Source organism: Trichoderma evansii, assembly GCF_050947405.1.
Source record: "Trichoderma evansii strain SZMC 28006 chromosome Unknown GGI43scaffold_18, whole genome shotgun sequence".
In the NCBI taxonomy this organism is placed as follows: Eukaryota; Fungi; Ascomycota; class Sordariomycetes; order Hypocreales; family Hypocreaceae; genus Trichoderma; species Trichoderma evansii.
Window position 1 is genome coordinate 703,221 of NW_028145188.1, and position 21,298 is coordinate 724,518.

At 48.4% G+C, this 21,298-nt stretch overlaps 9 protein-coding genes across 9 annotated transcripts; 4 read left to right on the forward strand and 5 right to left on the reverse strand.

Moving 5' to 3' along the window:
* Positions 1 to 673: 673 nt before the first annotated feature.
* On the reverse strand, positions 674 to 4,018 carry GGI43DRAFT_128848 (CTD-interacting domain-containing protein). Its single transcript, XM_083199143.1, has 5 exons — positions 3,616 to 4,018; positions 3,009 to 3,470; positions 2,060 to 2,925; positions 1,793 to 1,988; positions 674 to 1,727 (listed from the first exon to the last, which is right to left on the reverse strand). Exons 1-5 carry the CDS (start codon positions 3,772 to 3,774, stop codon positions 1,347 to 1,349), a joined length of 2,064 nt encoding a protein of 687 aa, XP_083058205.1. The 5' UTR covers positions 3,775 to 4,018; the 3' UTR covers positions 674 to 1,346.
* Positions 4,019 to 4,821: 803 nt separating this feature from the next.
* Positions 4,822 to 6,152, reverse strand: GGI43DRAFT_128746 (uncharacterized protein). Its single transcript, XM_083199141.1, has one exon. It carries the CDS (start codon positions 5,943 to 5,945, stop codon positions 5,151 to 5,153), a length of 795 nt encoding a protein of 264 aa, XP_083058206.1. The 5' UTR covers positions 5,946 to 6,152; the 3' UTR covers positions 4,822 to 5,150.
* A 1,741-nt stretch (positions 6,153 to 7,893) lies between these two features.
* Positions 7,894 to 8,254, forward strand: GGI43DRAFT_386277 (putative serf family protein; the record flags this gene model as incomplete). Its single annotated transcript, XM_083203765.1, has 3 exons — positions 7,894 to 7,956; positions 8,020 to 8,104; positions 8,184 to 8,254. 3 exons carry the CDS (start codon positions 7,894 to 7,896, stop codon positions 8,252 to 8,254), a joined length of 219 nt encoding a protein of 72 aa, XP_083058207.1.
* A 677-nt stretch (positions 8,255 to 8,931) lies between these two features.
* GGI43DRAFT_128977 (uncharacterized protein) lies at positions 8,932 to 10,587 on the forward strand. The gene is made up of 2 exons (XM_083199147.1): positions 8,932 to 9,247; positions 9,297 to 10,587. Exons 1-2 carry the CDS (start codon positions 9,228 to 9,230, stop codon positions 10,321 to 10,323), a joined length of 1,047 nt encoding a protein of 348 aa, XP_083058208.1. The 5' UTR covers positions 8,932 to 9,227; the 3' UTR covers positions 10,324 to 10,587.
* GGI43DRAFT_386279 (uncharacterized protein) lies at positions 10,560 to 12,278 on the reverse strand (the record flags this gene model as incomplete). The annotated part of the gene is made up of 4 exons (XM_083203766.1): positions 10,560 to 10,835; positions 10,906 to 11,976; positions 12,034 to 12,164; positions 12,233 to 12,278. 4 exons carry the CDS (start codon positions 12,276 to 12,278, stop codon positions 10,560 to 10,562), a joined length of 1,524 nt encoding a protein of 507 aa, XP_083058209.1.
* A 524-nt stretch (positions 12,279 to 12,802) lies between these two features.
* Positions 12,803 to 14,448, reverse strand: GGI43DRAFT_411945 (rRNA-binding ribosome biosynthesis protein NOP15). Its single transcript, XM_083206787.1, has 3 exons — positions 14,370 to 14,448; positions 14,257 to 14,322; positions 12,803 to 14,196 (listed from the first exon to the last, which is right to left on the reverse strand). Exons 1-3 carry the CDS (start codon positions 14,395 to 14,397, stop codon positions 13,097 to 13,099), a joined length of 1,194 nt encoding a protein of 397 aa, XP_083058210.1. The 5' UTR covers positions 14,398 to 14,448; the 3' UTR covers positions 12,803 to 13,096.
* Positions 14,449 to 14,767: 319 nt separating this feature from the next.
* GGI43DRAFT_128963 (uncharacterized protein) lies at positions 14,768 to 15,885 on the forward strand. The gene is made up of 5 exons (XM_083199146.1): positions 14,768 to 14,952; positions 15,014 to 15,084; positions 15,148 to 15,253; positions 15,332 to 15,413; positions 15,514 to 15,885. The coding sequence occupies exons 1-5, from the start codon at positions 14,860 to 14,862 to the stop codon at positions 15,627 to 15,629; spliced, it is 468 nt and encodes a 155-aa protein (XP_083058211.1). The 5' UTR covers positions 14,768 to 14,859; the 3' UTR covers positions 15,630 to 15,885.
* Positions 15,886 to 17,266: 1,381 nt separating this feature from the next.
* Positions 17,267 to 18,682, forward strand: GGI43DRAFT_128960 (cupredoxin domain-containing protein). Its single transcript, XM_083199145.1, has 3 exons — positions 17,267 to 17,976; positions 18,034 to 18,381; positions 18,438 to 18,682. Exons 1-3 carry the CDS (start codon positions 17,442 to 17,444, stop codon positions 18,470 to 18,472), a joined length of 918 nt encoding a protein of 305 aa, XP_083058212.1. The 5' UTR covers positions 17,267 to 17,441; the 3' UTR covers positions 18,473 to 18,682.
* A 417-nt stretch (positions 18,683 to 19,099) lies between these two features.
* On the reverse strand, positions 19,100 to 21,096 carry GGI43DRAFT_386283 (ferric reductase family protein; the record flags this gene model as incomplete). Its single annotated transcript, XM_083203767.1, has 2 exons — positions 19,100 to 20,798; positions 20,867 to 21,096. The coding sequence occupies 2 exons, from the start codon at positions 21,094 to 21,096 to the stop codon at positions 19,100 to 19,102; spliced, it is 1,929 nt and encodes a 642-aa protein (XP_083058213.1).
* Positions 21,097 to 21,298: the final 202 nt, after the last annotated feature.

Genomic DNA, 21,298 nt, shown 5'->3' on the forward strand with positions numbered 1-21,298 from the left:
AATCCTCTCGCGACAGCAGCTGGGATTAAAGAAAGGCATATAAAGATGCACCGCGGGCAAATGGGACTTGAGCGCAAAAAGATTTCAAACTGCTCACCTCCATGGTGCGATGAAGCCAGAGACAAGGGACGAAGCGCCAGCCAATCGACGGTTAGTGTGACGAGGCCAACCAGCTCAGCCAATGCAGCTCGTCCAGCGAATTAGAGACAAAAAAACTATCACGCCGTCCAGTGGTCCTTCGCGTCGTCGTCGCGTGTCGTCTTGCAGGGTGGGAAGCGGGTTTCGCAGGGGGTGGGAGCCTCTGGAGTGGTTACAGCTGCATTGCTGGAGTTGATTGACGGATCGACAAGTGAGGTTGGCGGGGATGGATTCCGGTGAGTAGGTAAGCAAGCTTTAGTGGCTGGCTAGAGGTCCAGCTGGGGTACCGGGTGCTCTCCACGGGCAGCAGTGCGCTAAGTCCGCTGGAAGGGCCTGCTGGAGCTTGCTTGAGCTCGCTGTAGGCGCTTTGCCGCTGGGGGCCGCTGCGTCCAATTGCTTTTTCACAGCTGCGGCTGGACGCTAAAGTTGGGGGCGCCGTCAGTTAGTGACATTGCGTCCAGGATAAGCCGACTTGGTGAGGATCCTTCGAGTTCCGCTTCATAAGTCTTCTGCTTTACGTGATATCAGCTGGCTATGGCACTTTCAGTCACCGAGAATGTACAGGCAGTATCCTTGTAGAAGCTTTCGGATTTTGGAAGCTGAAAAACAAACATATTCACAGGAGATGGCATAATATCCAATCAGACAGAGCAGGCACCAATTATTACATCGTCTTGTATGAGGTATCTTCATCCTCACGTTACCAACAATCAACAGCTGAGGGTACAAGATGAAACTTTACAGCTTCTTTAGCTTTTTGGGATTTTGAATTATTATTCACTATTACACAACTGCTCTTAATAAGCATCCCTCTACGTTGAAGCAAGTTCCCACTCAGAATCTATCCTCACTCATCCACCCAAGTGTCTCATTCTCGCTCGGCGTCATCCAAAAAGGTAAAATCAGGTAGCATCAATAAAACAAGCCGTCTGTCTCATGCTTCGTCGCCACGCACGCTTTATAATCCTGTAATCTGCACTAGACTCTGCAAGTCTCTCAGTTGAACTGGACCAAACCCATCCGCGGACAAAGGTAGATTGTTGATTTCGCAATGCATCCAAACGCCAGTCCATGTATGTTGCTTTTCCATGTGTATCTCTCCCAGTCGTTCATAGAAATCCTTGGCCATCGTAGAATTGCCCACCATAGCCAAATTGCCTCCCAAACAACGCTTTGTTTTTCGCTAAATCAATAATATGCTCATGTCGCTACATAAACGACTTCTGCACTCTAATCTTTGGAGACGTAAGACCCGCCTCTGCTTTTCTCTTTCCTAGAACCGGTTCTGGAGTGCGCCGTGATTGGACGGGAGTTGACTCTCGGTCCCTCGTCGCCTCGGCACGGCATGAGGCGTGATATGCTCTGTTGCCCACTAAGATCGTATCGAGCCATACCCATTCTTGCACCGTATCGAGCCACTTGTTCTCAAATCGTTCCTGACAGATTGGGCACACATTGTTAATGCCGCTGCTTGGATCTGGCACGAGGATATACTTGGGTCCCTCCGAATCCTTGGATGCTTGAGCCGACTCCTCTTTGGAAGACACATCATGTATGGCATCAACAGCCTCCCGAGCTTTGAGCCAGTCCTAGATTCCAAGTTAGAGCTTGCTTCTCCCCAGCTAATTGAAATTTTGGGGCATAATAGACTTACCTGCTGGTCAACATACCAGCTTCGATGAGTGCCTCGTTTCTCGGCCTCTGTGCTTCGCTGGTGCACTTGGAAATGCCAATCCATGTGAGCCGTCTTTTTTCGTCTCCCCTCTTCGTCAGTCCTAAATCGCCTGCCGCACTGCGTACAGGGAGGTCCCAGATCGTCATATAACGCGGCAATAGACTCGGGACGAAACCTACGTCACATTTATGTTAGTAAAATGCATGATGATCAAAAGGTAAAAAGTAGCACGGAACGTCAACTCACTGTTTCTTTATAGCGAAATCCAATCCCGTAGAGTTGGCCTGACTATCTGCACTGGATCGGCCAGAATCTGGCTTATGGGCTGCTAGGAGGCTGGCGATACTCGCTGGTAGGCCTGAAGGGAATAGAGGCAGCGGCGGCGGAGCAGCTGGTGGCTGGCTGGGAGCTGGAACATTCGTAGGCGTCGAAGGAGGGAGCATACCCGCAGCTCGAAGCTGATCTAATAAGGATGAGGCGGGCATGGGTGGTGGTACTACCGCTGCCTTGGGTGGCTCGTTATGATTCATCTGCGGTGACCGTACAGGGACGCCAGCAAACGGAGGCGTAGGTGTTGTGTTCTGCTGAGAATTGCCCGACTGCATACTCAGCAAGGCCGCCATCGCCCCTTTCCCAAGCAATGAATCAAGGGTCACTGGCACAGCGGACTGAGCTGGCACAGGTGTCGGAGTTACAGAGGTAGAGGGAGGATGCACAGGAAGTGGCAGAGACGGCAACGCCATTGGTGCTGGGATAGGGGTAGAGTTTGCAGAGCTATGGCCAAGAGTGGCCCTTATTGTCACGGCAGCAAGTTCTGTTACTTTGTTTTTAATGAGCTCAAGCTGGTCTGGTGGCAGATTTGAGTGTTGTACAACGCTCTGGAGATCCAACAGAGCCTTTAACCTGCTCTGTGCTCCGCTATCATGCGGATTCTGCGAGAATTCGGCCCTCATCGCAGCAATCAAATTTTGAATGTCGCTGTTCAAGGTCTCTACGCTTATTCCAGACGGCAGAGGCAATCCTGAGCCGTATGGTCCTTGGGCAGCTTGGGGGAAGGGGGCTGGGGTCGAGTTGTAAGGGGCCGGAGCAGATGATGGGGGGTAAGGAACAGGCTGTATACAGACATGTCAGAATAAATATTTAACAAAAACGGAACATGGTTTGAAGAAATGTTTGAAGAAATGAAGAAACTCACCTGCTGTCCGGGATAGCCAGCGACTGGCTCGCCAGGATGCCCCCCGTTGACGAAAGGATGAGGCTGCGGTGGAAAATTCCCAGCTGGGCCAGGGTATCCGCGCATTCCAGGCGGCGTCGGTGTATTCCGATTAGGGAACATTGCTGATCGAGGTCTACCTGGTATGGCGCTCTGTGCCTGTTGAGGCATGCTTGCTGCTCGGGCCTTCATAAGAGCATTCTCAATTGGCCGCACCAATTCATGTGAAAAGACTGGGCGCGTGTCCATTGATCCGGGAACAGGGTCTTTCCATGTTTTGAGCATCTCCTCCATCTTTCTGCGCACACCATGATCAACTACCGAATATGACTCCATGAATATCTTGAAAAGCGTTCGGCCGAAGTATAACGTATATGGAGTGCCAACATTCTTGACAATTGAGTCCATTACATATAAGGCTGGCAATTTCTTATTCGGTGGTGCCTGTTTACGAATAAGCATATGAATATCCAACAAGGGAATAGAAAAGGGAGATAAATTGATGAAAATGATAACAAGGGGAAGATTCCATCGTGTCAAACGATTCTTCTCCCAAGTAAATACTTAAAAGGAAATGCTAGTATCCTACCTTTAGAATGTGCTGCTGCAGAACCTCTGCGATAGCCAAAGCATGCTCTGTATTCTCTCTGGCAATTACTGTCAAGTTGCTGATCTCAAAACGCATATTAGAGGAGAGATCCTCGAGGGCAAGGCGGTAATCCTCCGCCACCTCATCGCCATCAGACATTTTGAATTGTTCTGTCGATGGCTCAAATAATATCTTTAAAGGGAAGAAAAAAATAGATGTCGACAGTCAGGTATGGCCAGGATAATAAAAAGGGAGCAATGATATTTGCTCAAAATCCCAAGGACATAAACAAACAAGCAAAAGAAAGCGTCTCCACCGCTCTGAGTAAATAGAAAGCTAATATTCGTATAGGCAACGAAAAAAGGAATCAGACACAATGACCGCACGTTTCAAGAAGAGGCGAAGTATATTCCAAGAGGTACTTTTCCTGGCCTTCACCGTCCTCAATAACTCTAAACTCAGCCACAAGCTATCGTATTGAACCTTTGCAAAGCCCTCTTCAGCGCTCCTCTTGACGCAACCTATTTCACTCGCTGCGATATTCAAACACTATACCCGAGGCACGCCTACGCTAGAATGACCGCCTGTGGTCTGTGCCGCGTATGTGGGATGTATTGTGGGAACAGCTACTTTCAATAATCGCCTCGAATGCCGCGTCGTTGTGGCAAAAGGATGCCTCCAGAATGGACAGGATTCGGTCTCGCTTTAAGACAAAGGATGTTGGAAACGGAAAGGGGAGCAATGACAAGTTGGCGCGCTAGAAAAAAGAGAAGATTCGAATACCGTAGTCTGGCTCCCTCCTACAGGAAGAAATCCTACACCGTCGAGATGAGCCGCTTCAGGTCGCCAGAGCTACCATTGAAAAAGGGAAAATAAAGAGCGTTGGATCAGCAAACCGAGCAGCTATTAGAGTTGGATGCTAATCTGAGTCACGTGATACATCAACTACTAGTTAGTACCAAATGTCGCACGGGCCATCGGGGCGTAGGCGATAATTCGGCAAAAGGCCAAAAGCAATTGAGAGCACAATACCGAGGAGTCGATGTGAATAGATGGAATGAAAGCAGATTCGAATGTTGCTTTTCTGTATTCTTCCATAATATATGGGGGAGCAATCAATTACAAAGCCATTGCCACCTATGACAACTTCTTTTGCTCACGTGCCTACGCGACTTGACTTGGACTTGCATGCTTACTTAAGAATACACGTATTCACGTGAAGATGAAGCTCACACGACTCAGGTGCAAGTTTGCTTTTCATTGTTGGGATTTCTCATTGAATCATTGCTAGTGCACTCTACTTTAGAAGAAAAAAACTGTAAACACAAAGAAATCAAAATGGCAATTTCCTGCCCACTTTGGGGTATTCCGATATTATGAATCTGCACTTATTCCAGTCCTCAACGCCCCTGATCCATTCAGTCCATCCTATTGTCGAATCATCTCGGCCAATGCGAGTATCATCTTTTTTTTTTCTCTCTCTCTTTTTTCTGTCGAAAAAGACAGATATTTCAGACTGGTAGTCTGTTCAGCGATCAAAAGCGAGACATGTTAGCCTCGGAATACCGGCTGCTGCGGCTGCTGCGGCTGTTCATTGGGTGCAAAGCCGTATCAGGTCGCTTCAGGCCCGGAATAATGGGGCTGTCACTCTGAGCTTCGATATCGTGAACATGATGAGTGATGATGTAAGGAGGGTGACCTTGAGGCTGGCTACTCATGTATTCGTCTTCTTCTTTTTTCCAGAACATGAATTTGCTCCTCGTCTTCTCGTTTCGAATGGATGATGACTTGCTGCTACCGCCATACTCGGAGTATTGGCGCTGAGACCGCGCCAACGAGCCGTTTGCACGGATGTCGCGAGATGTGATGCCCTCTTTTCTGTCGCACCAGATGAATGAACAGACGAAGTTTAGGAAGCCGAAAATAAATGACAGGATACCTGCAGCAAGTACCAGTGAAGATAGGGCAGAAGACATGTTCAAATCGTGGTTTAACATTCCCAAGAGATTGCAGCCAATGATAATCATGCCAATACCCAGCCAACTAAGTCCATGGTGATCGGACAAGACAGGCCATATGCGACGTAGATAAATCTTGATGAATTCCGCAAAAGCCAGTTCCGAAACGGCGAGTAAAGAGCAGAAAACCGAGACGAAAAAGAGAGTGAAGCATTCAAAGATGAAATACGGCTTGCTCTTTTCGACATTGATAATTAGAATCCAGCAAGCAGCTCCAGAAGTCAGGAGAGTAATGACGGTTGTGACTCGAAGGGCCTGAAGAATAACCAGTCCAGCACCTCGAACGGCCGGCGAGTTCATGAAGCCAGCCATGATAAACGTTTGTAAAGAAAAATTGCACAATGTTGCAGAATGAATGCTATAGATGAGTGTAGGTTGAAACTGTTGGTAATCCTCTCGGAAGCAAGCACCGCTAGCTTGTGAATGAGTGTGAAGAGGAAAAGAGAAGAAATCTATAGGTAGACCCAGATAATGTATTCGAATCCTGTTAATCTTGACAACAGAAAAAGTTTAGTTGAGGCAGAGAAAATGAGGGAACCAGCCCAGTGGCGACGAAGATGACGAAGGTTACGTAGAAAGGAGAGTAAAAGAGAAGAGAAGCGGTAGGATGAAAGAAAGAGAAAGCTGCTGTTCAACGACTGGGAAGCAACTTCAATACCGTTCAACAAACAATTGTTATGAAAGACAATAGGAAAGAAAAAAAAAAGTGATGGGCAATAAGAAAATTACGCTGAGAGGAGAAACGGTGGGCGATCTGAGGAGAGGCTCAGCACTTCTTTAATAAGACTACACACCCAATCCCACCACTCTTTGCCGCCCTCAGCTACGGAACAAGCAAGGCAAAACCCTTGCTGCTGAAACGGACAGTAGCTAACAAAAGCAACGCTCTTCCGATACATGGCCAGCTCCATGGGGGGAACATGCAGCATACAACCCGCGTCTCTACTCCCATTCACGGCATGTGCCAAACTTTTGGCAGCCTCCAAGGCCAATCGTTTACACAAGACCATTTTCAGCAGACCAGATGGCAAAATAGAACGGCCAGCTAGACGCGCTGAGAGCAGCTTGTTTCATAAGCAGCCCGGCCTCAATGTATGGCCGCGCTTGCGTCTGAATCGCAGTAGCTGAAGCTCAAAAGCTCCTGACTTTGACCTGTCAGAGAAAGCAGCCAGGCCAAAAATTGGTACAGAGTAGCATCGGCTCATGTTGAGGTGATGCTATGGCTTGATCCTGGCCAATAAAATCGTGGCGGCAAGTGGCCAAGAAACGGGCCATTAGCTGGGAGTCTTTGATTCGATCTCAACACCAGGACTGTGAGGATTGGCGATTGGTTGTGAGACGTCTAAGTGTTTCAGCGTAGCGTTCAAGGTTGCGCCAAAGCGCTACTGCGGGGACGTACTCTATACCACTATGATAGGCAGAAATATGGGCAATGCAAAGTACAGATACATAGCTGCTGCAGCTGCGGTTGTTGACAATAAGAGCGCGGCCAAAAAGACATAATTTGCCCTGCATATACTCTTTTATTGAGGAAAATTAGCTAAAAATAAGCTTTTATCGCGCTTTTACTATTCTTCAGCCAAGAGCTGCAGAATATCTCATGTCTCATAAGCGTTGAGCTCATCGATACTTTGCTGTTGGCTTGAGATACGTTCTCATCACACCAGCTCTTTATCATACGCTGAGATTAATTCCCACCAAAATATAAATAACCAATAGGCCCTCAAAATACTCCGGAAGCAATTCATGTTTGTCAATGGGAGATTTACGAGTTCGGCACGGCATTCCAGTCCTAAGAATGCGGATCCTCATCCTGATAACCGCGCTCGGCAGTGGCTTACTTAGGTAATTACATGTCCACAGGTACCTTAATAGCCGCCGAGCCTCATACCGATTGCTCGGGTCATAAATAGTATCCATTGCTAGGGCATGTCGTCGAATGCGGAAAATCCCTGTCCATCCAGCCCTTGAGATGGTCAAAACATCGTCACTTATGGAGGGAGACGAAGCAAACATCCAAGGGAGGACTGTTAAAGGTACCCTCTGGTAGCTTAAAATATGGGAAGCTACAAATTGCTGCTAGTGCATGCTTATCCAGTCCCAGCAAAAGCCAATAGTCCAATAGCCTTCTCCGATTGGCCCTTGCCACCACGGCTTTTTAAAGGTTCCACGTAGATCACCGCAAGCCAAGGCCATCATCACCTTCATCCATCTTCACCTGTGTTATTGTTTACGAGGAGCAGCTCCTACCGGCGCCATCATGACCCGCGGAAATCAACGTGATTTGGCTCGAGCCAAAAATGCCAAGAAAGAGGCCGCTAAAGTAAGCTGAAATCGCCCTCGGGATGCCTTCTGGGAAATGGAAAAAAGCTAAAGGTTGCGATAGAAAGGCGGCAACGCCAAATCTGGCTCCGAGCTGGCGAAGCAGGGCTTGAGTGATGCCGAGAAGATGCGACAGAAACAAATGGATGGTCAGTGTGCAACAGGCAACATGCTCCTTTTCAGCGTATCAGTCTGAACGAATTAAGCTAACGTATCTCTCATTGACAGCCGACAAGAAAAGAGCGGAGAAAGAAGCAGAAGCGCTAAAGGCGAAAATAGAGGCGAAAGTGAAAAAATAAACGATGTGGGAGGCAATTCAGCGATGGATACTACATGCGAAATTCCCACCGGCACGGCAATAATGGTACGGCGAAACTTGGCGCGACTTGGAAATTTACAACACGGCGCAATTTTGGGACAATCAACGTAAAAAAGGAGAGGAGGGGAGATTTCTTCGAGTAGCCATGAATATACAGCGAGATTGATGTTTGTCACTGCTCTCGCGATACCAGTGATTATAAGCTTGGCTCCATGCATTCCTTTCCATCTTGACTCCGCGATTTAATGTTTACAGTGACACAGCGGCTTGATTTAGTCATAAGCACTTTGTCATGTATAAATCGAACATTTGTATCATGAATCATTTCTAACCGGTGGCATGTTTGTCTACCAGCTACTACAATACGTGTCACTGGTGATATATAGAGCCTGACACGCGTAAATCTTTCAATGTTGTTACTAGACATGTCTCTCTAGCTTGGGTCGATACTAGTGTTCCAGAAACTTCCAACACCTAGGCAGCATGGTGGCTCATGCAGCACACTTATGTAGGGGAAGTTATTTACAAGTTCCTATTCGATATCACATGCTCCAGTGTAACTACACTAAGGTCAGGCATCAATGTGGGGCTGCATAACAATGGCGAAATTAATATATGACTTGCTACTGCATTCAAAGCTTGTAAATAACAATCCAAAATTACTTACAAAGTCTCTAGGTAGATAATTCATTATGTTGTTTTGATTTCTCAGTCCAAAACTCCAGGGTAGTCCATCTAGGTTCACAGCCGGGAGCTAGACGCTACTAGGTACTTATTATAGACGAGCGCTGATTCGTTGGGAATAATACGCCCCACCTTAAATTTGATAACACCGTTATCTCATTGTAGCCTTGCCAGCATGCTGGCATCAATCTCGCAGCCTTGTCTTTGCTTGGCCACCTGGCTCTTTCTCTCTGGTCACTGACATTCTGTCAAGTGGTGCGGTCCTCACAATGGCGATCTCTTGGGATTCGTAAGTAAAACGCCGATGAATTATCGACAGTTCTAATAGCTATTCGCAGCATCCGTGCCTTTGTCCTCTTCTTTGGGCCCATGTTACTGCCCAAGGCCATTTCCTACTATCGAAGCGTCCGATCAGCTCCTCGACGACATGGCCTTTCCGTGCAGCCCGTTCCAACAACAATTCGCATAGCGATTTTCATGCTCTCATTTCTCGCATTCCTGCTCGTCGTAAAAACACTACCGTTCTTTTCCCCCGAAAACGTCTTTACCAAAACGCAAAGCCGACTGCAAATACCCGTCGATGTGCTGTTCAACCGCATCTCCGCCGTGCGACCCAACAATGTCTTTACAGACTGGGATCACGCCCTGAGATCCAAATTCGTCAACCAAGAAAGCCGACTTTTGTATTTCCAGTTCGGCCCGGAAGTCATGGCCGAATGCTTATTCTGCAGTGCTGATGAACCGAGGAGCTACTTCTACTATGCTCTGCCCGCGATACTGTGGCCGCATATTGCAAACTTGACTGCACTCGCCATCGTGACGAGTCCTTCGGTGACTGGCAAATATGGCTCGCAATGGCGATCGCTGGCAACTATTGCCTCTGCGGTTCTGGCCGGCCTGGAGGTGTATTTCGTCCACTCTTATAATTATCAAGCGAATTCTCGGGCGCTGCGTCTCAGCGACATAGATTTCTTCTTCTGGACGATGCGAAACTACAGATTTGTCGCCCTGGCCGCTGTTGACGCTGTCATTTCTTTTGCTTTATATCTGGCGGCTACCAACCGCGCGTTTGTCCAGCCTCCGTCTCCAGCAGAGCGAATTGAGCTTGTTAACAGGGCGCTCGTTACTGCCAAGAGCAAGATGAATGCATCTGGCATTGTGAAGAACACAATTATGCGTGACGAAGATTTGCGATCTCGTTCTCAAGGCTACTGGCAGCACGAAGTTCGACTCATGGGAGAAGTGATGGAGGAGCGAGAAGTTATTGATGGCGTGAATGACGCTCTAAGTAACAGGATTGATATCCAAAATATCACCCGAGATGCAGAAACATATACACAGACCGTCCTACGACAACAAGAATAGATTGGTTAGCATGTTATATAAATTTGGATACATGTATATATATTAGTTTCATTAAAGCAAGGCGCTGTTCCCAATAAGCCGGGGTTGAAATTAAATTCTGCTCTAGAATATCTATCATTTCTAACAATACTAAGACCTTGATTCCGGACGCCCTATCGTGACACCGGCAGTGGCTACACTACTTGCGCTGCCTTTTCTTGACGGGCCGTCACTGGTTCCCTCCTGTGCACTACGCTCTAGGAAGCCGGCCCAAAGCTCAGCCAAGGATTCTCTATCTCTCGCGGATGACGGCTCAGAGAAGATGTCTGCACTAAGTGACGGCGAGCTGGGGGTGCGCTGGAAGGGAGAGAGGGGGAGACGCAAGGTGCTTGAACCTCCTGGTCGAGCAAGTCCGGCCTGTTCCCGCTGCTCATCAGTCCAGTTGAGATAGCCTGCCATGACTTGCAAAACTTGGAAACGCTTGGCGTCGCCTCGGTCCAGCGTGAGGAAATGAAGTAGATGGTTGGTGACAACTTGTCTGTAGAAAATTCATGTTAGTAATACTCCATAAATTTGATCAGAGTCCTTTACTTGCCTGTCTACATTATCTTCTGGTTTTGTCTTCTTCAGGTAGCGCAGAGCCTTGGTAAGGTGATCATTGAGCACAATAGCCTCGTGTCGCAGCTTTCCAATGAGAAGGTTCTTTTCTTTAACCTCCTTTTCAAATGGAGAAGTGCGCTCGAGCTCTTTTACAAGCTCGTCCTTGGCCTCCCGTGCCTCCGTCGCCTTTGCGACAGCTTCGCGCACCAACTTCTTCTGTTCCTGGAGCTGTGCTTCACTTGTTTCAACCAAATCGCGAAGCTCCTTCTTTCGGGCGTCTTGGATCTCTCGTAGAGCGTTCTGAAGGTTGTCGATGAGTGTCGCCTGGCTATCGCGCTCAGAGGTGGCGGCCTCGAATCCCTCTCTTAAGCCAGCGATTTCCTCCTCCATCTCGCCAATCTTATCTCCAAGATTCTCTTTGATAGAGCGCTCTTCCATAGCAATGACCTCCCACTCGCCCATGGCATTGGAAGTTGTCTCCATCTCTTCTTTGAGGTGCTGAATCGACTTGATGAGCTCTTCCCTCTCTTTCCCCCAATTGTTTGCAGACAGGTTATTGCGGCTGCGTAGAGTTGTCAGTTCCCGCGTGGCATCCTGAAGCTCCTCCTTGAGCTTGGCTATTTCCCCGCTGGACGAATCTGCTGAGCTTCGAAGTTCCTCGTTTTGCGCCTCAAGCTCTTCAATGTGCTCTTTGGCCTCTTCCAGCTCGGCCTTGTCGCGCTTAAGCCTATCGCTCAGGGTTTCTTTAATTTTCTCGACTCGTCCTAGCAGCGTCTGATATTGCTCTTCCGCAGTTTCTCTCGCGGCATTGCTGTCCTCTAGTTCTGTTTGCAACTGCGAGATCTCAGTCTGGTGATTTTCTTGAATGCTTTCCAGCTGCTTGCGCAATTGTTCGACTTCGACCCGGAGAGCCTCTCGTTCCTTGCCCATGGCTTCTAATTTCGCTGATGTATCGGAATCGCCATCGTGGTTCTGCAAAGCGGGCTCGTTATGCTCGTGATTTGAAGGTGCTACGGGGTGTCCGTTGCTCTCGGTCTTGGGCTCCTCTGTGTGATCGGCATTGCTCGGTATTTCCTGATGTGGCGGGTTAGCAGAAGCTCCATAGAGTTGCAGATTTCGGCGTAGACTAACAGCAGTCGTTGGAGTATCTGGTTCGTCATCTAATTCTTCCTTGTCGACCTTGATATCGCCGTTGCTTGGCGGGGCTGATTCCTTGTTCTTGTTCGCATTCTTCTTCTTCTTGTTACTCTTCTTTTTTGACGCTGCCCCATTTGCCAGCTTTAGCATACAAAATCCCGCCGGCTCTTGATCAAAGGAGCAGTTAACTAACCTGGACTAGACGTTAAGCTGGGCTCTGTGGCCGCTGTTGAGGACATGGTGGGCTATCGTCAAGGAGATGTCATGCGCCGTATGCGATGCCTCTGCACGAGTTGCGAGTCCTGGTGCAGTGTCTCCGTACGAGGATCTATCGTATGAGAAAGGCCGCGATTGGCAAATTAGCTCGCAAGCTCGTCTACGGTGTCCACTCCGATTCGTCTAATCGATGCTTGCGGATACGACTCGTACAAGGTTGAGGTTTGAGCTGCGAATGCGGAACCGACTCCCTGAATGTGCAATTGAGACAGTGATCCAAAAATAGAGAAGCAGCGAAGAGTTCTAAACACTTCTAGAATATTTCGGCACGTGTGAGAAAGGCGTCTTCCAGAAGACAGGTGTGCAGATACGAAGTATTAGTCTATCGCGGAATACGAGGCGCCCTTGGTGCGAACTGTCGTACGTATCCCAAAGCCGCATCGGTCGGATGCTTAGTCATCAATATTATTTTTATCAAAGTCCTCCACATGCGCGGCGCTTTTTGGATTTTTTTTTTCTCTTCTTTTTCTCATCTTACAATTATCTTCGCAAACATACTTTTTGAAAGAGATCATATATTAATGGCTTTTTCATAATCGCGCGCGAAGTAGATAATATCGCCTTTTATAATCCCATTGCTGCTCTATTTCCCATGAGCGCAGCGGGTTCGCTTATGTGCGAACATGCCAATTCATCACGTAGAATGTTTTATCCTCTCAGATATGAGTACTGAAGCTGAAGAAGTCTACTTGCATTTTTTACAAACCACTGCGCCGTGATTAACCTGCCACGTATAAAAACAATATAAACATAGCGAAAACACCAAATCCACGCGATTAAATTAAGCCTTGGCCTTCTTGGCCTTGGTCGACTTGGGCGTCTTGGGCTTGGCCGCCGCCTTCTTCACCGGAGTAGCTTTTGTCTTTGCGGGGGTTGAGGGCTTCTCCTCAGACTCGACCTTCTCGGCCTCTTCCGCTGGCTTCTCCTCCTCAGGTGTTGCTTCAGGAGCAGCCTCAATCGCCTTGGTCTCCTCTCCATTCTCAATTGCTGCGGGTGCGGGTGCTGGGACGTCTTTCAGGGCCGGGGCCTCATAAGAGTATCCCAGCGCCTGTAGCTTGGCAGCCTTCTTTGCACGGTTGTTTCGCTCTCTTGCGACCTTGGCCTCCCAGGCGGATTCGGTCTGAGGCTTTGTCAACTGCAGGCCGGCCATCTTATTCCATGGTACCTTCTTGAATCTCCTGTTTGCTCCCTTGAACAAGTCGTCGTGGACCTGGTCTTTGGAGAGGATCTTGCACTTCAAAATGTGTCCAAAAAGAAGATAGTTGTCCATAGTCTTGGAGACAATCTCAGCCGTGCTGGCCTCAGCAAATTCGACAAAGGCAAAGTGCTTGCTGGCACCGGTCTTCTTGTTGCGTGATAGGCGGAGTCGTGAGATGGGGCCGAATTGGGACAAGTACTGCTTCATTTCGAACTCGTAGAAACCGTGGGGTATTCTTCCGATGTAGACAACGCCGGGCTCCTCCTTTGAAGCTTTTACCGATTTCTGGACATCCTTCGAGACCTTGGGGATCTTGCCGACATCTTGTCCGGGCTGGAACTCTTCTTGAGCCACAGCGTTCTCCTCTTCCGGGTCAATGTTGACGGCCAGAACCTGGAGATTCTCTTCGCCTTCTTGGTCGTCAGAGTCTGAATCATTGTCCATCTCAATGACATCGTCTTTCTTTTCCTCCTTCTTTTCCTCCTTCTTCTGCTCCTTCTTCTGCTCCTTCTTCTGCTCCTTCTTCTCTTCCTTCTTCTCTTCCTTCTTCTCTTCCTTCTTCTCTTCCTTCTTCTCTTCTTTAGCCTTGGGCTTTGGGGATTTGGTCGACTTGGCCTCAGCTTCTGGCTTTTTGCTGGATTTTTGCTTCTTCAGCGCTACAGGTGAAGCGGCTTCGGTGGCTGCTACTGGAATTGTTAGTATCAGGCAATTTGTAGAAGCTCAAGTCAAATCAGCAGTCGTACCCTTTCTCTTTCCCTTGGGAGTCGCCTTTTCTACAGGCTTTGCGGCTTCATTCTTGGGCGATGCAACTATTTCAAATTAGCAATTGCAAATAGAAATGACCAAGATTCCTTACCCTTTCGGTTGCGAAGTTCTCGAGGCATATTGGCTGGTATTGCTTAATGATACCTTGATACAATTGGACTGAGGCGTCGCAAAGTGCCCTCCAAAAAAAATTACTGGAAAATTTACGATTCTGCCGTTTTTACAGAGCGGTGAGGCTGCTGAATGCACGCGATTGGTGGGTTTAAAATTCACTAACCGCGACCATGCCCGTTGAGCTCTATCGATAACTGAGCCAATGTGTAGTGCTTCACAGGGTAGCTCAATTAGACAAGTTGCGAATTGCCATTCATCCCATTCATCTGCTTTATTGAACATTTCTGCAATTAATTTTTTCAATTGTTTGCTAATTCTTAATTATTACGGAGTTGCATTCTGCTGTTCAAGTCAGAAGTTGATGATAATACTATTTTGACAAGTGCAATCTGATCCTTCTGTACGGCTTTTGTGCCTGGAAATTATTCCTTCTACCAATCCAAAACAAAAGTCTTCGTTTCGTCGCGATGAACATTGACGAATCGGATCCCCAACACGAAGAAGTATGGGACGACTCTCTCCTTATTGACTCCTGGAACCAGGCTCTACAAGAATACAAGGTAAAACACCGCCCTCATCCATGCGGAATGAGAGAGAGATCGCCGTCTTAACGAATACTAGAAGTACCATAGCATACACGCGAAAGGCGGCAGCATCCGAGATGTAAAACAAGCTGAGGCTAGTTCATCCAAGTCTGTCCTGCCTTGATATCTAGCTGAGCCATCACTTAATATCGTTACTAACATCACATATAGAGTAGATGAAGATCTGAAAGCAGACGAATCGCCCAATGAGCCGTCGACTCAGACACAAAACCACCGCGAGGACCCGTCTAGCAAAGATACTGATGCCGCAGATAATGTGCGTGTCGAGATATTGCCTAAATAGGCTGTCCTTTTCCGGGGCTCCTGGGACTTATAGCTTATTAACATCTCGCAGACTGAACAGCAGAGCAAGCAGCCTGGTCACGACTTGAACTCCATACCCTCCGCCTTCCCGTCTCCGGCAATACTTGGGACAGGTGAGTAATGTGTGCAAGGCGCTACCCTTGCAATTTCACCCGATGTCACTTGAAAGATGACGCACTGACACTGGGGAAACTTCCGAGATACGATTACCAGTGCGCGATGATAATCTGAAAAAGCTTCTCATGTCCTGGTACTACGCAGGCTACTACACTGGGCTATATGAGGGACAGCAGCAAGCACAGCAGCAGCAACAGCCCGGATCTCAGTGAGCGAAGCTGGACCCATCAGCGTCGACTAAATTGATCGCGGGGAGAGGCTGCGCCACAGTTGGAATGGTGGAAAATGGCGTGGTAGCCCTGCGACCGCTCACGTTTTATTCCCCTGCTAGTACAGTTTGGCCGAAGCGACTCCAGGCCCCGCGCCTCAGCATAACGCTGGTGGAATCAGCAGCGTGTCGGTGCAGTTCTAATTTATCGCAACGGATGGATGTCTTGGCCCAGCACTACCGACATCTGACACACCGCGAGCTGGTAGCCATCTATTAGAAAGTTTGTTTCATACTATACGAAATAGTGACTGCACTTGCAAGGCATCTGGATCACCGGCCACTAGAATTTCACGTTTGTTTGATGTTATCTGGAACCGCATTTTGCTTTTATAGCGGATCACTGGATTCTGTTCATGTACAAGTACGACAGCGCAATCCTCTTCTTTTTTATTCGTTTCTTCTTCTTTTCTCTTTTTTCATTTACCTTCATTTGTGACCGAGCTTTCGTTTAATTACTCTTCCTGCTGTTTTTGCGGAACCCTGTGGCTACCCCTGCGACGCACTGCCGCTACTGAGCTCACGGCTCCTGGTTCCAGACTCAGCACGTTTTTTTTCTCTCTGTCAGTTTGGTAGCGAGGACGTCTTAAATTGAAGGAGATGATCGCTTGGTCGCGTTTCGATAGATCCGGTGAGGCAACCTTAGCTGGGAAGGCTAGGAACTGCAAAAGCGACGAGTGATTGATGAGAAATGCGCTACGACCCAGTCCCCGGCCCATCTGGATGCCGTGTTTCATCCTCCACAATAGCTGTTTGAGGGCCCTTGGTGACTAGCCGGGCCGCCAGTGCTTGACGATTTTTCTGGCTCCAGCCCCTGATAGCTGCTAGTCTATACCATTTTGAGCGGTAATTTGAAGCCTGGGGCCTCCGGTATTAACCTAGCCGCCCAAGCTTGTGTCTGCTTTTACCCCGACGTTTACGTGTTCGCCAAGGGACGTTTCTTGGCCTGTAGCTAGGCACTATCAGCATGAAATTAATATACTGCACGCGATATTGCCAAGTATTACTAAGCCAATGCCGTATAATGAACGATAATGAATAACCAAGTTATGCCTGGGTCTGTCTCCGGGGAGTCTAGAATGCGGCGCCTTCTACGATGCTTGTCCACTAATTTGCTTCCCGAATATGAAATACAAGGGCTGAACGTGGCGAACCGATGGTCAATTGCAGCTGATTCAAAGATAAGAAAATGCTTCAACAAAGTTACGTTTATGCCTCTTAAGAAACATGCGGCTTTCTTGTATGTATGCATGGCCCTAGCCGCTGGACCGGGGCTGGTGACTGGGCCACGCCAAAACATCGCCAAACGCTACTCGAGACAATCCTGTTACAGGTTTCTCCTTGGACCCCTGCAAACCACCAAATCCGCAAAGAAGGACGGAGCACTACTGATTCGGATGCATTAAGCCCCGGAATAACACTCTCTAGCTTAGAAACGGGGGGCTCAAGGGCCTGGCTTAATTGGGAAGACATGACTGGCGTTAATCCAAGGCCGCATGGCCTTTGGATAGATAAAATGTCTAGCCTTCCCCGAGTCGAGGAAACATCTTCTCGTTTCTTCTTCATCGCTAGTCTCTAATTGTTTCGGCAGTTATCCTTTTCCCTCTTTTTTCTGTTTCTTTTTTTCCATTCGCTTCACGAGCAGGCCCTCGCTATACCAGCCTTTAAAGACAAAAAACAACTTGATTGATTCAAGTTAACAGCCCCTTTTACGAGTATAAAGTCAGATTTTCAATAATTTACCAATACCGTCAAGATGAAGTTTGGTTCATGGTTAGCTTTGGCCACCGCGCCTCTGGCTATTGCCACCAAGGTCCAGAACGCCTACCCGGACAACGTTGCCCGAGGAAATGAGATCGATTTGGATGCGAAGGCCATCGCTGCTGCCAACGGCATCAAGGTCGACGCAAGCACCGAGATTATCGTCATCTGGGTCAACCCTGGTTCTGGCGCGGCTACCACCACCATTAACCAGAAGGTTACCGTGACCCAGACTGTGACCGTTGGAGGACAGACATCGACTGCTGTTGCCCCCGGCGCTACACACACCGTCGTTGTTGGAGGAGCTGCTGGTCTTGCCTACTCTCCTCCTCAGCTCGACAACGTCCCCGTTGGCGATACCGTCGTTTTCGAGTTCCACTCCAAGAACCACACCGTTACCCAGTCTGCCTTCAACACTCCTTGCAAGAAGCTCGAAGGTGGTATGGACTCTGGTTTCCAGCCCAACCCCAACAACACCATCTCCCCCCCTCCCCAGGTTGCTATGCAGGTTATGGTCTCTACTCCTCTCTGTAAGTTTCTTGCAAAGTATATGATGACTAGAATGGAATGAAACTAACACCCTCTAGGGTTCTACTGCCGACAGGCTGGCCACTGCGGTCAAGGCATGGTTTTCTCCATCAACCCTACCGCTGCTAAGACCCAGGCTATGTTCCAGCAGATGGCCATTGCTCAGAACGGCACCGGCGCTGCTTCTCCCATTACTGGTGGAACTAGCGCTCCTCCTCCTGCTGCCGCTCCTCCCGCCGCATCCTCCGCTGCTGCCGCTCCTCCTCCCGCTGCTAGCTCCGGTACCGTCACCGACGGTAAGGGTAGCGTCGGTGCTGATGGAAGCTGCTCTTGCACCTGCCAGTGCGCTCCTGGTAGCTTCCCTGTGAACGCTGCTCAGGGTGTTGGCGCTATGGGTGGCTGGGGTGGTAAGTCTGATTCAAAGGCTCCTTTATAGTAATCCAATACTAACAAGACATTGCAGGCTCTCTCCCCAACAACATGGCCGCTATCTCATAAGCGGATTAATACGATTGTAAATGAGGGGGACGATGGCTTGGAGGTGTTCAATAAAAAAGGATTATTTTAGATCTGACTCATTTCTTCTTACTTGTACTCATAGAGGCTGCCCTCAGGGCCTGACTCTTTTCTTCACTTGAAGGTTTTGATATCATATGACTGGTTCGTATACATTTTATTTGCAACTTAATGAACTATTTTTCGACTTCGCCTTATATTTCCCGTGAAAGGAGACTGTTCTCTGTAGCCGCAGTAGTATGCTAAGAACAAGAACTCGTTGTCTTGGAAAGTGATGCCTCCCAGTAGCTATACATCTATAACTATATATTCGGAGAATGATTTCAGAATTGAAAGTCAGGCGTTACTGCCCCGATAAGAAACTCTTGAGCAACATCCGGGCACTCCTGGCGATGAACAATTTGCGATTACATGAGACTGCTATGGGAAGTCTTTCCCATCGTGATTATATGTAGGTACTTTAAGCTATTATTTAATGGACAAAGCGACCAGCATGGCTTTATATGAGGATATTCTTTCTCTTGGATATCTCTACGCCACACATCTTCATTTATTCGCGGGTCAAATAGATGTTGTCATAACATTATCATTATTATCATCTTTCTATACCTATTCGAAATTCTCAACGTGCAAGTAAAGACCTCCTGACAATCCACTGCCTTTTTCAACAGCCAAATCATCGCTCACTTTTACCACTGCCGCTCTCACTGCAACGGACAATCCCAATGGACCACAAACAGCAACAGCCGTCTCGCCCTGCGCCTGGAGCACCCGTCTTTCTAGTAGATTCTTGAACGTAGGCCGTCCAACTTGCACCTCGATGAACGGAAGATCTGCGTCCGAAGCCCTACGGCTCTGTGGCCTGGATACTTGCGCAGTATTTTCTTCTGTGTCTTTCTCTTTATCAAGACTAATTTGCTGGTCGCTTTCACCGTCTTGCTTCTGTTCTTGTACTTGACAGCATCCACAGCCCTCTCCACACTGACAACCACCAGCAGACTCATCACCTGCGATCTCATCATCACACGTGATGTGAATATTGCATACGGTTTCAATGCCTGCTTCATGAAGCATGTTAAATGCTGAGCGCAATTCCTCAGAAACCCAGGATATCCAACTACGGCGTTTGATCACCCAGGTGAAGTGAAGAGTTCGAAGAGGAAGAGGCTTTTTCGCTTGCGCTCGCCTCGCGATATCTAGAAGAACTGATAGGGTAAAAGTCACTCCCGTCGATCCGGCGATAAGGACCAATGTGTCAAAGCAGGCGAAGTCGGCGTGCGGGCTTGGATACGGTCCGTCGATAAATGTCAAATGCTCAGACGGATCGTTCCCAGCTTCGGCAGCCTTGAGAAGACGACGGGTGAAGCCACCACATGCGCGCAAGATAAATACTAGATCACCGTCATGCGATGATGGTGTCGATAATATTGTGGCAGGATGTCCGAGCACGATGTTGAACCGTGGCATAAATAAGCGTACATATGATCCTGCACTCCATGACTTGATCTGTCGACTGGAGAGCCGAATCTTGGTAGCGTCGCCTTCGAGCACCGTTAACGTCGCTTTGCTCGGTCGAATGTTGGTTACGACAGTCCGTGTGAAGCGAATCAGCTGTCCAACCAGATACAATGCAATGCTAATGTAGATATAATTCGTAGAATAGGGTGATGAAGTCCCGTAAAGGTGATAGACAATGGCAATCGTAAAACCAAAATATGTGAGTATATGCTGTACTACAAATATTTTGTAGGAGAAGAAGCGCAGTGGTGCCAGCGATGTCAAGTTCATCCATAGCAAGATGGCATATGCTGCCATGCCAGTAGGCGGGCATGCATCGGTCTGCCATTCCATCGCCATCAGGCCGTAGATATTCCAGGCGTGGCTTTGCAGCCCAAAGTGCAGTGTTGCCAGCAGCAGCAAGCCGCGCGAGATCCATCGGTGGTAGATATTGAGCCGCTCGACGGACGAGTTAACAATGAAGCCAATTAGATTCGTCTTGCTCGACGTCAATACCAATAGCGGTACCTGCGCTGCTCCAAGCCATCCGGCGCGGATACCCAGAGCTTGGTAGTGCTGAGCACCAGGGACGTTGTTGTTGATGAATACCAGCGCTAGGATGAAGGCGAAATACGCGACAATGATGTATATATGGCCAAGGGGAGGCACCTTAATCCATCTTGAAGCTGCGACGGGTGTGATCTGGAGATAGCCTGGCTCTCGAAGGAGGGCGGTTGCGGTAGCAAGGCTTTGCGTGAAGAAGGTTGTGGACATTGCCGGATGTGAACGGTTTCTCGCGCTTGCTCTGAGTCTAAGTCGAAATTCTGGTCAATACCAAGCGCCTTCGTTAAAGCATGTAATACATTCGAAAAAACCCACCTCATCCATAGCACAGATCTCTGCGCGATGTTGCAGAGACTCGAAAGTCCAATAACCATCACGACGCCATACCAGAAATACCTAGCGTACTGGTTTCCTATCACGCCCAAAGTCGAGTCGTCGAGGATCTCCTGCAAAAAGTTGAATGCCTGCGTCTCGTTGGAAAAGTCAACTCCGGTTGCATTTAGAGGTGACGACGACGAGCTGTCACCGCCCATATCCATGTCCATGGTGATGGTGATGGCGGCCGAACGGCGGCCGAGTGGATTGTACTATGTTTTATTGCGCACACGTATGGAAAGTTGTTTCCTAAATCATTTTCTCCCCCCAAGTTCAATTGACTGGCAAAATTCGAGGTGGTGGAAGTTTGCTTAACTGCGCGCAAGTCTCATTGTGTGATGCCGTCGTACCAAACATATAGTCCGACATATC